The sequence below is a fragment of the Saccopteryx bilineata genome, chromosome 3 (assembly GCF_036850765.1).
Source record: "Saccopteryx bilineata isolate mSacBil1 chromosome 3, mSacBil1_pri_phased_curated, whole genome shotgun sequence".
In the NCBI taxonomy this organism is placed as follows: domain Eukaryota; kingdom Metazoa; phylum Chordata; class Mammalia; order Chiroptera; family Emballonuridae; genus Saccopteryx; species Saccopteryx bilineata.
Window position 1 is genome coordinate 89,923,616 of NC_089492.1, and position 12,442 is coordinate 89,936,057.

At 36.0% G+C, this 12,442-nt stretch overlaps 1 protein-coding gene across 2 annotated transcripts in view; it reads left to right on the plus strand.

The window, feature by feature from the left end:
• SPAST (spastin) overlaps positions 1-12,442 on the plus strand; it is a 73,863-nt gene that overhangs the window by 53,385 nt on the left and 8,036 nt on the right. For both annotated transcript variants that reach the window (XM_066266843.1, XM_066266846.1), the window contains 7 exons: positions 186-261; positions 892-983; positions 1,136-1,215; positions 4,070-4,112; positions 5,057-5,136; positions 7,099-7,169; positions 8,507-8,547. In XM_066266843.1, the coding sequence (XP_066122940.1) occupies positions 186-261; positions 892-983; positions 1,136-1,215; positions 4,070-4,112; positions 5,057-5,136; positions 7,099-7,169; positions 8,507-8,547 (483 nt within the window). The remainder of the gene's footprint in view (positions 1-185; positions 262-891; positions 984-1,135; positions 1,216-4,069; positions 4,113-5,056; positions 5,137-7,098; positions 7,170-8,506; positions 8,548-12,442) is intronic.

The window sequence follows — 12,442 nt, forward strand, 5'->3', positions numbered from 1 at the left end:
AATGGCTTATTTTCTAAAATTATAAGGGATATTTCAGTAACCTCCTTTACCCTCTTGCCAATTTCTTAAACCAAATATTTGATTATTGCAAAGAAAGAAAATTAAATTCCTAGATTCTAGACTTTCAATCATTACATCTTAAAAGCTGGATTATACATGTGATAGTGTGTAATGCCTTGTTTTAGGTGGGAGAAGGAGAGAAGTTGGTGAGAGCTCTTTTTGCTGTGGCTCGAGAACTTCAACCTTCTATAATTTTTATAGGTAAGAACATGTTTATAAACTAAGTTAGTTGAACCTTTGTGAAATAAACTAAGTTAGTTGAACCTTTGTGAAATTTCCCTCTCCAAATATAAGAGGTATGATAGGAAAGATTATTTAGAAGGAAAAAGTGTTTTGTTTTGTTTTTGTTTTTTTTTATTTTTATTTTTTATAGAGGCAGAGATAGACAGGGACAGACAGAAACGGAGAGAGATGAGAAGCATCAATCATTCGTTTTTTGTTGCGCATTGCGACTTCTTAGTTGTTCATTGATTGCTTTCTCATATGTGCCTTGACCGCGGGCCTTCAGCAGACCGAGTAACCCCTTGCTGGAGCCAGCGACCTTGGGTCCAAGCTGGTGAGCTTTTTTGCTCAAGCCAGACGAGCCCGCGCTCAAGCTGGCGACCTCGGGGTCTCGAACCTGGGTCCTTCCGCATCCCAGTCCGACGCTCTATCCACTGTGCCACCACCTGGTCAGGCTAGAAGGAAAAAGTTTTAAAGAAGCACAAAGTTAAGGGCTATCTAATGAATTAAGACCCACTGTATAAATAACTTAAGTAATAAACTAGATTCATCTCAGATAACTCATATAGGTTGGCTTTTTAACTGGCTTTATCCTTGTATTTCCTCTAGATGAAGTTGATAGCCTTTTGTGTGAAAGAAGAGAAGGAGAGCATGATGCTAGTAGACGTCTAAAAACTGAATTTCTAATAGAATTTGATGGTGTAAGTATTGATTAGGATATTTTTAATGTGGTAACATTTTAATGTCTATATTTTCCTATTAAATGACCCAAATTAGAAATACAGATATTGTTACTATGCTTTCCTTTGTTACTACTTTCTCTAAAAGTACTGAAAAATATTTTGGCTTATAGGTACAGTCTGCTGGAGATGACAGAGTACTTGTAATGGGTGCCACTAATAGGCCGCAAGAGCTTGATGAGGCTGTTCTCAGGTAGGAAGATTTATGTAGAAACACACATTTATTACAGATATGTTTAGTCATGTCTTCATTTCACATATTTCCGTCACTCTCAATTTGAAAACAAAATTTATTATTTTCCTCCTTTTATCTATTCTCTGACCTCTTGTTACCAACTAAAGTTTTTGAGGTCAGGACTAGCAGGATATCAGTAAAACTAGTCTTAATTTTATGGCTTTAGGCAAATTGCTTATTTCTTCTAGGTTGGATTAAATTATCTTAAAACTCCAAATTCTTACATTCTTTTACTGGGCTTCATGAGAAGCTGATAAAAGCAGGTTTCATGGGAACTATGTCATGTTCTCTGTTCTTATGTGTTTGGCCAGGTTTGTCCCCTTCCTACTGGGAGGACAGTTTGTCTTCAGCATAAAATTATTGGGCCTCCCTTTCTTTTCCTGAGGAGTCTCTAATATTGCCCCATTGTTTCTAGAATTGAATGTTGTAGTGTAAAGTCTGAAGCCAGCCTACTTTTATTCATGTTCATGGATTAACTTAGTTCTTTTTTTTATTCTTACTGGATCTAGTTTTCAACTACTGAAATCCGGTTATATGAAAAACATGTTGATTGATCTGTGTTTATTTTTCCTGGAATTTAATGTTTGTTTAAATTTATAGTTTGGAACATCCTTTGTTTGGGGCAAGATATATATTTTTTAATTAATTTATTTATTTTTACAGGGACAGAGAGAGAGTCAGATAGAGGGATAGACAGGGACAGACAGTCAGGAAGGGAGAGAGATGAGAAGCATCCATCATCAGTTTTTTGTTGCGACACCTTAGTTGTTTATTGATTGCTCTCTCACACGTGCCATGACTGCGGGCCTTCAGCAGACCGAGTAACCCCTTGCTCAAGCCAGTGACCTTGAGTCCAAGCTAGTGAGCTTTTTGCTCAAGCCAGATGAGCCTGGGGTCTCGAACCTGGATCCTTCCGCATCCCAGTCTGACGCTCTATCCACTGCGCCACTGCCTGGTCAGGCGGGGCAAGATATTTTGAATACTATCTTAAATTTTTTTTTCTTAATTTATTTTTCTGCTTTTTATTCTTCACACAACTTATGCATTATGTTGCATCTTTTTCTTTTCCATATCTGTTATTTCTTATCTTTTAAACATTTAGACCTTTTTGTTTTGTTTTGTCTGTTTTCCTGTTTGTTGTCCTTATTTCTTACTGGGTTAGTATCTGATCTCCTTTCTGCTACTACTTTTGTAACTTGTTTCTCTGGTGGTTTCTGTTTTCTTTCTCATTGCTTTCCTGATCACTGTGGTTCTTTTATCATCTTCCATTGTCTTATTTCTTTGAGCTTTTGTATGTGTCATTTTCTTGAGCCCTTATATCTCACTGAGCTCTTGTTTCATAGAAGACTTTATTTCATTAAGTTACTATATTGTATTTCTTGGGAAGATATTTCATTACAAAAATATTTCACTCTTTGGAAAAATCCTCTTGTACATATTCTTCATTTTATGTTTTATTTATTGTGTTCTTTTCCCCTATTTTGACAATATATTTTTAAAATAATTCCTGTGCTTTTGCCTGTTTATTATTTTTATTTGAATAAGGAGGTTTCTTAGAAAACCTAGTTTTGGAAGGATATTGTAGGAGAAGAGCTAAAAAAAAAAAAAGAGTAAGATACCAAGCAAGTATTTTAAGTTGTCTTATGAAAACCATGGAATGAAAGCCTGTCTCCCTAATTCAGCAGTAAAGCCTTACTTGATAAACAAGTGTATGTGTGTGTAAATAAAACACTGGGTGGATTTGTCTTCTTCAACTAATTATTATTGGTCACTGCAAGACAGTCTATCATCTTGCAAGACTGACTGATGTCTTCTTACAAGGACAGTGTATCTTTGAGTTGCTTTGCTCAGCCTCATCTTCCTCATCTTTCCATTGCCCTGTTATTGATTAGGGAACCAGTCTTCACATGCTTGTTTAAATGTAAGTGGAGAGATTGGTTTTATTACTCCTCAGAATATGTTCTCTCTGTTTTCTTTGGGAAACTTTATGTTGTGACATTCATATCTGTAGTCTGCAGTGTGTATCTTTCTTTGTCAGTGTAATTTTCATTGCCCTAGGCAGCCCTTCTTGATACATTTACGTTCCATACATGTTATCTAATTTGTTTATATTTTTTTAATTTTTTCATTGATTTGTGAGAGGGGAAGGGGAAGAGGGGAGAAAGAGAGAGCACATGAGAGAGAAGCATCATCTTGTTTTACTTCGTTCTTCCATTTGGTTATGTACTCACTGCTTCTCCCGCGTGCTCTGAATGGATGTTGAAACCACAAACTCCGGCACGCCAGGATGAAGCTTTACCTAGTTTCTTGATGATGAAGTTTACTTTTCTGTTGTCCTTCTTGTTTTTAGTTTGAAAATGACAGCAAAGATATCTTTATTAAAATTCTTGTATCAGATATTTTGTTTTAAAGTATCATGTCATTGTTGTTAAAAGCATGCACAGCCTGACTTGTGGTGGCACAGTGGATAAAGCTTCGATCTGGAACACTGAGGTCACTGGTTTGAATCCCTGGGCTTCCCTGGTCAAGGCACATACAGGAAGCACAAATTTAAAAAAGTTTAAAAAAGCATGCACATACATACCTCAATGGTTAACTTAATTCTTACAGTATTGAATTCAGGGTTTTTAAAATATTATCTAGAGAGTTTTAAAAGACTCTAAAAATGACTTTTTACATTGATGACTGAAATGCATTCACATGCCGTGAGCATTATACTTGAAGTTTTTTCTTGTCATTTGGTACTTAAATTGAGTTACTTTGAAATTCAAAACTATGTTTCTGAATTGCTTGAATTGAATCCTTCTTTTAGGCGTTTCATCAAACGGGTATATGTGTCTTTGCCAAATGAGGAGGTATGTATCTATGTGTGAATTTTAATGAAGAACTATATGTTTTAGTCATATTTATTTAATTTTTACTGATATAATGGCAATTTTAATTATTTAGATTTCTTTTAAAAAAAAGATAAACATAAACCTACCATAAGATCCAATAATTCCATTCCTAAGAACTACCCAAGAAAAATGAAAACATATGTCTATACAAAGACATGTACAAGAATTTTTATAGCAGCCTTATGAAACAATAGCCAAGAGCTGCAAAGAATCTAATCTATTCATCAGTTGGTTAATGGATAAATAAATGAGGTATATTCATTTAATGGAATACTATTTACCAATAAAAGGCTTGAGCCACTTTTATATGCTGTAATGTGGATGAACCTCAAACACATTATACTAAGTGAAAGACACCAGATGTAAAAGATTACACATCATGATTCCATTTATATGAAATGTTCAGAAAATGCAAATTATTAGAAGAATTAAGCAGACTGTGATTTACTAAGGCAAAGGATGAGAGTGAGGATAAACTGCAGACAGGCTTGAGTGAACTTTCTGTGGTTATAGAAATGTTCTAAACTGGATTAAGGTTATGGCTGCAGAACTGTAACTTTATTAAATCATTGAATTACAGACTTATAGTGGGTGATATTCATGTTACATGAATTCATACTGTATAAAACTGTTCTTTTTTTAAAGTGTAGTTGTCTAGCTCAGACCATTAACATCCTTGGTAGTAACAGTAGGTATGTCTTTAGCACTTTGTTTGGATTATTTTTACCTCGCTCAGGAACTCAAAAAAATGGTAGTTGTGAAGGATATGAGTGAGACTCGAAAAGGCAGTGATTTGTGTAAGATCATTCAGCTCTTAAATATGCGTTAGGATTTGAACTTGATTCCTGGTATTTTATTAAGCTAATTCTTAGGACTGATAATTCTTTAACATTTCTTTTCAGACACGACTGCTTTTACTTAAAAATCTACTATGTAAACAGGGAAGCCCATTGACTCAAAAAGAGCTAGCACAACTTGCTAGGTGAGTAATTTGATTTGGTCTGTTTTACAGCTTTTTTTTTTAATCTTTTTCTGTTTTGTTTAAAGTAAGCTTAAGCGTAAAATGAGTATTTATCAGAAAACTTGTCTCATCCTCTGCTTCTTTTACCTTCTTCCTTACCTCTTATTCTTATACATATAGTTTCTAGATCCTGTATAAGATATGACCTAAATATCTATGATGGTACTGTAGTATTTTTATAAACGTATTAAAACTTATAAGTGGTATTAAATTTTAAAATTTATCTCATATCTGCCCATACCAACACATACTTCATATAAACTTCTTTTGCATTACACATAATATTTTTTAAACATTTTTTCTATGAATGGTATACTTTAGTACACACTGAATAGGCCTGACCTGTAGTGGCGCAGTGAATAAAGTGTTGACCTGAAATGCTGAGGTCAGTGGTTCAAAACTTTGAGCTTGCCTGGTCAAGGCACATATGGGAGTTGATGCTTCCTGCTCCCCCCTTACTAAAATAAAATAAATTTAAAAAATTTAAAAACAAACAATGTAGGAGATGCACTCATGAATTTTGGTCACTGGAAAAATATAATAAAGTAAAATATTCAGTAAGAATGTGAGTAACTAATAATTTTAGTAAATACTCTGAATTCCTAGGTAACTATGAAAAAAGAACAAATTCATTACTTGTTAATATTGAGATCCTTCTTTGTCATTCCAATAAAGAATTCTCCTAATAATGCTTGATTTATGTAGTTATTTAACATAGTACATGATAAGAAAAGGCTTTCTTTACTTGTTTTATTTTCCTCTTCCCCTTTTTCTCCCTACTTAATTCCCTTTGATAATCTCTTAGTTGCCCAGGATTCTCCACTATGGCATCCCATTCAGTGTGCCTATTTTGGCCAGTGTTTCTTATCACAGGCCCTCCTATCACCCTGTTTGTCCTACATTCGGGATCTGGCTGGCTAGCTAGCTCAGTTGGTTAGAGCATCATTCTGATACACCAAAGTTACAGGGTCTATCCTCAGTCAGGGCACATACAAAAATTGACCAATGAGTTTATAAATAAATGGAGCAACAAATCTTCTCCCAGTGTCTCCTGTCTCTCCAACTTTTTCCCCCTTTTCTCCAACTCTCTCCTCTCTATCCCCTCTGTTCTCTTCCTCTCTCTCTTCCTCTCCCTCTACCCTCTTTCTCTTCCTCCCCTTCTCCCTTTCTCTCCTCCTCTTTCCCCCTCCTCCTCTCTCCCTCTCTCTTCCTCTCTCCCCTTCTCACCCTCTCTCCCCTTCTCACCCTCTCTCCCCGCTCCTCCTCTCTCCCCTTCTGACCCCCTTCCCCCTCTTTCCCCTTTCCCCTCCTTTCCCCGCTTTTCCTTTCTTTCTTCCACTTCCCTCCCCCTGTCTCCCTATTTCTCTTCCTTCCCCCTCCAAATAAAATTTTTTTAAATCTACTTTTTGGTATATTATTGAATTATATACCTGGAACCTATAAAATTGTATTAACCAATGTCACCCCAATAAATTCAATTAAAAAGTTTAAGAAATAAAATTTTAAAAAAGAAAATAAAACTTGTACTTTGACCCTCCTTCCATCAAGTCTGTACTCTTTGTCAAGATAAAGAAAAACTCATTAACTTACAGAGAAGTGGCTGTGATTATAGAAGTAGCTAGTTGACTGGTAATGGCTTATAGAAGTTACTTTTCTACAGGACACATATACAATTTAATGGAGCCTCCTGAAATATAGTATGCCTTAATCTAAAAGGATGATTGTAGTGATGAAAATTTGAATCATTATAAATAAGGAGCCAGCAGCAGACTGTTTTGTTTTTAGCCGGTGCGTCTTTCTATACCCTTAAATCACACAGCAATTGGCTTAGTGACAAAGGCAAAGTAGGCTTTACCCTTTTATTACATGGAGATTTTAAATCTACAAAGATGAAAATAATTTTCTCTTTCTATCCATTCTCAGAATGACTGATGGATACTCAGGAAGTGATCTAACAGCTTTGGCAAAAGATGCAGCTCTGGGTCCTATCCGAGGTAGGTGTACAAGAGCTTGAATCATTTGTAGCTCTTCATTAGACCACTTTAGAAGTTTAAGAAGCCCCTACTGAGAGATTTTTATTAGTAGGAAAGCAGTACTGCTGTATCAATGGAAAACTTAAGACAAAGTAGTTTCTAGACTTAGGGTCAGCAAACTTTTCTGTAAAGAGCCTGATTGTAAATATTGTAGGTTTGTGGGCCACATATGCTCCCTATTGCATATTCTTTTATTTTTTAAACAACAAAAAACAAAAAGGTGGAACCATTTTTAGCTCACAGACCATACAAAGACAGTCCATGGGTCAGTAGACCATGACCCCTGTTCTAGACAACAGGTTTCACCTGTTCATAATAACTAAGCAGAAAACTCAAAGAAAAAGAAAACTTTTTCAGGCAAATGAAAAGAATAATGAAGGGAAAAATGTTCTTAACTTTTTTGGTGCTTTTCAGTATTCTAGTATCATTTGAAATTAATGTGTCTAAGGAAATTCATATAACTATACTTTTATCATATGTTAACTTTTGAGGAATTGCAGTAAAATATATCATTCATTGCTATGTTTTGACTCAGGGTAATTTGTTGATTCTTAAATACCACCACTGATCATTTTTAGGTTAGGTTAGATTAAACTCACTGTGGTAGCACTTCAGAGTAGATGTTCTCAGCTACTTTTCCACAGCCAGTATTGGCAGCTGTGCACTCAGATTACCGGCTGTGATGATAAAATAGAACATGGACATGCAGCTTCCAGAATACGTCTCCTACAGTGTAATGGTACGGATTAAGAACTGCTGCTCTGGAGAATAATAAATGTAACTTTGAGAGTATATACTGCTCACAAAAATTAGGGGATGTTTCAAAATGAATATGAAGTGATAAAATATTCCCTAAATTTTGTGAACAGTATATTCTGAAACACTGAGTAAAACATTTTAATCAGAGTTTCTTGTTGCAAGCCTTGTTCAGGTAGGGACTCAGAAACAATAGCTAATGCATAAATTATTTGTATTTTTAGAATGTTTTTGCTATTTTCTGAAGTGGACAAAAGTTGTTAGGTTTTAACAAGCTAAGGCCTTTTGTAAAGAACAAGTTATATTCTTTTATATTTACTCTCAAATTTGTAGACTTTGTTGTTTTTGGACAATATTCAAAGAAATTGAATGCCTTTTTACTTAATTACTCCTAAGAAGGAATATTACTCTGAGCATTTATACATTGTATGTTCTCTTAATTTATGTCTCTTTTAATATAATGATTTATATTGAACTCATATATTTAGGCCATTGTACTTGGTTTAAATTTTCTTAAAGTGGCTGACTTTTCTATTTTACAGAACTGAAACCAGAACAAGTGAAGAATATGTCTGCCAGTGAGGTATTCTGTGTTACAATGATCTTTTCTTGGTTTTGGCTCTGTGCCTTATAAAACGTATGGTGTGGATTTTATAGTTTATTTGATTAGAAACTAGAAACTATTAACTTTGCTTTATTTCAAAATATAGAGGTCTATCCAATTACAATATCTTTTTAAAAATAAATTATATAGATATACAATGAATTTTTTAATGATTATTTTATTGATTTTTAAAAAAATATTCACTTAAGGATTTTTTTAGAGAGAGAAAGGGTTGGGGAGAAGATCAAGAAGCATTAAATTGTAGTAGTTACTTTTCATATGTGCCTTGACCGGGCAAGCCCAGGGTTTCAAACCAGTGACTTCAGCATTCCAAGTCAACGCTTTATACACTGCCACAACAGGTCCATTTTAAAATTAAAAAAAAAAAATTTTATTTTAGCGATAGAGAGGGATAGACAAACAGATAGGAAGGGAGAGAAATGAGAAGCATCAATTCTTCATTGTGGTGCTGTAGTTGTTTATTGATTGCTTTCTCATATGTGCCTGACTGGGGGCTACAGCCAAGCCAGAGACCCTTTGCTCAAGCCAGCGAACTCGAGCTTCAAGCTAGTGACCTTTGGGCTCAAGCCAGCAATCACGGGGTCATGTCTGTGATCCCACACTTAAACCAGCGACTCCACACTCAAACTAGTGAGTCCCTGCTCAAGACGGAGGAGCCCGTGCTCAAGCAGGCAATCCCAGAGTTTCAAACCTGGGTTCTCAGTATCCCAAGTCGATGCTCTATCCACTGTGCCACTGCCTAGTCAGGCCATAGGTCCATTATATTAATTTTAGAGAGAGGAAGGGAGAGAGGGGAAGGACAGTAACAAGACTCTGTTTCTATATGTGCCCTGGACAGAGATCGAACTGGCAACTTCTGTGCTTCATAACGATACTCTAACCCACTGGTCCCCAGCCTTTTTTGGGCCACGGACCACCTTAATGTCAGAAAATATTTTCACGGATCAGCCTTTAGGGTGGGACAAATAAATGTATCATGTGACTGAGACAAGCGTCAAGAATGAGTCTTAGATGGATATAACAGAGGGAATCTGGTCATTTTTTAAAAATAAAACATCGTTCAGACTTAAACATAAATAAAACGGAAATAATGTATATAAGTTATTTATTCTTTTTCTGCGGACCGGTACCAAATGGCCCACAGACTGCTACCGGTCCACGATCCGGGGGTTGGGGACCACTGCTCTAACCAACCAAGCTACTGGCCAGGGCCAATTACAATATCTTATGTTGTTCATTAATAATGGACAGAAATATTGTATACAGTCATTAAGTCATTTTCTAAAATTCATATTATGTAAATACTAAATAAGGAAATGATAGAAAAAAAGCTTTTTAATTTTTTTTAGCAAGAACAAAAGATAGAGAGCCAGAGACATACAGGCAGACAGGAAGGGAGAGAGATGAGAAGCATCAACTCATAATTGCAGCACTTTAGTTGTTCATTGATTGCTTCTCATAAGTGCTTTTTCTGGGGGGCTGCCGCTAAGCCAGTGACCCCTTATTCAAGCCAACGACCTTGGGCTTCAAGCCAGCAACCTTTGGGCTCAAGCCAAAGTCCATGGGATCATGTCCATGATCCCATGCTCAATCTGGCAACCCCACACTCAAGCTGATTAGCCTTTACTCAAGCCAGATGAGCCCACGCTCAAGCCACTGACCTTGGGTTTCAAATCTGGATCCTCAGTATCCTGGGTCAATGCTCTATCCACTGTGCCACCATCAGGCAGGAAAGAAAGATTTTATACATCATGAAAATAACTTCCAAGAGGTTAAGCCTTTGATGTTTTATTTTGGTTTTTTTTTTCATTTTTTTCTTCGTTTCCAAGTGAGAGGAGGGGAGATAGAGACAGACTCCCACATGTGCCCCAACTGGGATCCACCTGGCAACCCCCATCTGGGGCCATGCTTGCAACCAAGCTATTTTTAGCACCTGAGGTGGAGGCTCCACAGAGCCATCCTCAATGCTCAGGGTCAGTGCACTTCAACCAATCGAACTATGGCTCTGGGAGAGGAAGAGAGAGAGAGAAAGAGAGAAAGAGAAGGGGGAGGTGTGGAGAAGCAGATGGTTGCTTCTCCTGTATGCCCTGACCGGAAATCGAACCTGGAACATCCACATGCCAGGCCAAAGCTCTACCATTGAGCCAACTGGCTAGGGCCTTGTTAATTTTTTAATATTTTCTTCCTTACAAAAACAATACAATTACCATTGTAATGTAATTTATTATTTATTATATTTTAATATGGTAGGCCCTCTTATGAAATGCTAAAGAATTTTTTAAAAGATTTTTTTATTGATTGATTTTTAAAAAAAATGTTTATTATACTGATTTTAGAGAGAGAGAGAGGAAGGGAGCTATAGGAACATTTATCTGCTCCTGTATATGCCCTGACCGGGGATTGAACCCACAACCTCTGCGTTTTAGAATGATGCTCTATCTAACCAAGTGAGCTATCTGGCCAGGACTATTTATTGATTTTTAGAAAGAGGAAAAAGAGAAGGGGGTGGAGCGGGAAGCATCAACTTTTAGTAGTTGCTTCTCATATGTCCCTTGACTGGGCAAGCCTGAGGTTTCAAACTGGCGACTTCTGCATCCAGTGCACCACCACAGGTCAAGATGATGTAAAAGAATTTCTTTTGAGAAATACTGCCTGCCTGTGAAATATAAAATTGGAAATGCAGAATGATCATAAATATGTGAGAAAGCTTTCAAAATCAACTTGCATTATATTTGTAAGTTAACTGTCAGAGGTATTTTTTTATTGCCCAAGTTTCCACAGCTACTGAGAACACACTGAACTCTTAACATAGAGATTAGTACATTTTGGCAGTCTTCTTTCTTTAAACTTCTGAATGACTTGATGTCTTCAGACATTGGGTGCATGATGGTTAATCACCTACATTACTAAGAAAGTCCTCACACTTCTTGCAACCACCCTTCCATTTTAATAGTCTAATTTACCTAAAGTGTATTTGACATGAATGAAGCTTAGAAATAGAAAATTCCACTATACCTTTGGTGATTACTATTACCTTAAAAATTCACATTTAAAGTATAATTTCCAAGTCCCTTTTATCTGATTCATAATTTTATTCATTTTTCTCATTTTTAATATAGAAATACTATACAATTTGTTTCCAGAGTGTCTTATGAGTTTTTTAATAGTTTAAGTATAATTTATTAACAATATCCCATAAGTATATTATTTCTTAAATAAACCTAATATTCATAGCATAAACCTAATAGTACTTTTCTACCCAAAAAGTGTGCATCAGGCATAAATATTTTCTTCTCCATACACATTCCTCTGACTTGGATCCAGGACAGGTAAACTTGGTATCTCATACTCTGGTTTTCTAGCTTAAAGTTGAGAAAAGGCCCATTGTATGACATTTTAGGCCTCTGTTTGCTCTTATAAAGACCATACAAATAAAGGAACCAGTCAAGGCAGTAATGAGCTAAAACCACCAAATGGCAAATAAATTTCAGTAAGGAGTAGTCTAGAAGTTTTCAATTGACTTAACAGGCAAAATCCACTGAGCCCCACATCTGCAGGTGTTCTTCACACTCAAGCTCCTAGGACATTGCATTTCCTATGAAATCCACTAGGAAGGCCACTTACTTGTACTTATAAATGGAATGCTTTGATACACTTTCATTAATGTCTTATAATAATTTTATAAACCAAACAGGTGGCTGCTTAGGGAATAGTAGAAATTCATAGAAATATTTCCATTTCACGAAAAAAGTTATTTCCATTTCATGATCTGTTTACCATTGCTAGTGGTTCTGTCAACCTTTGTGTACGTTTTACCCATCCTGAGAACATACATACAACCAACCTTGAACAA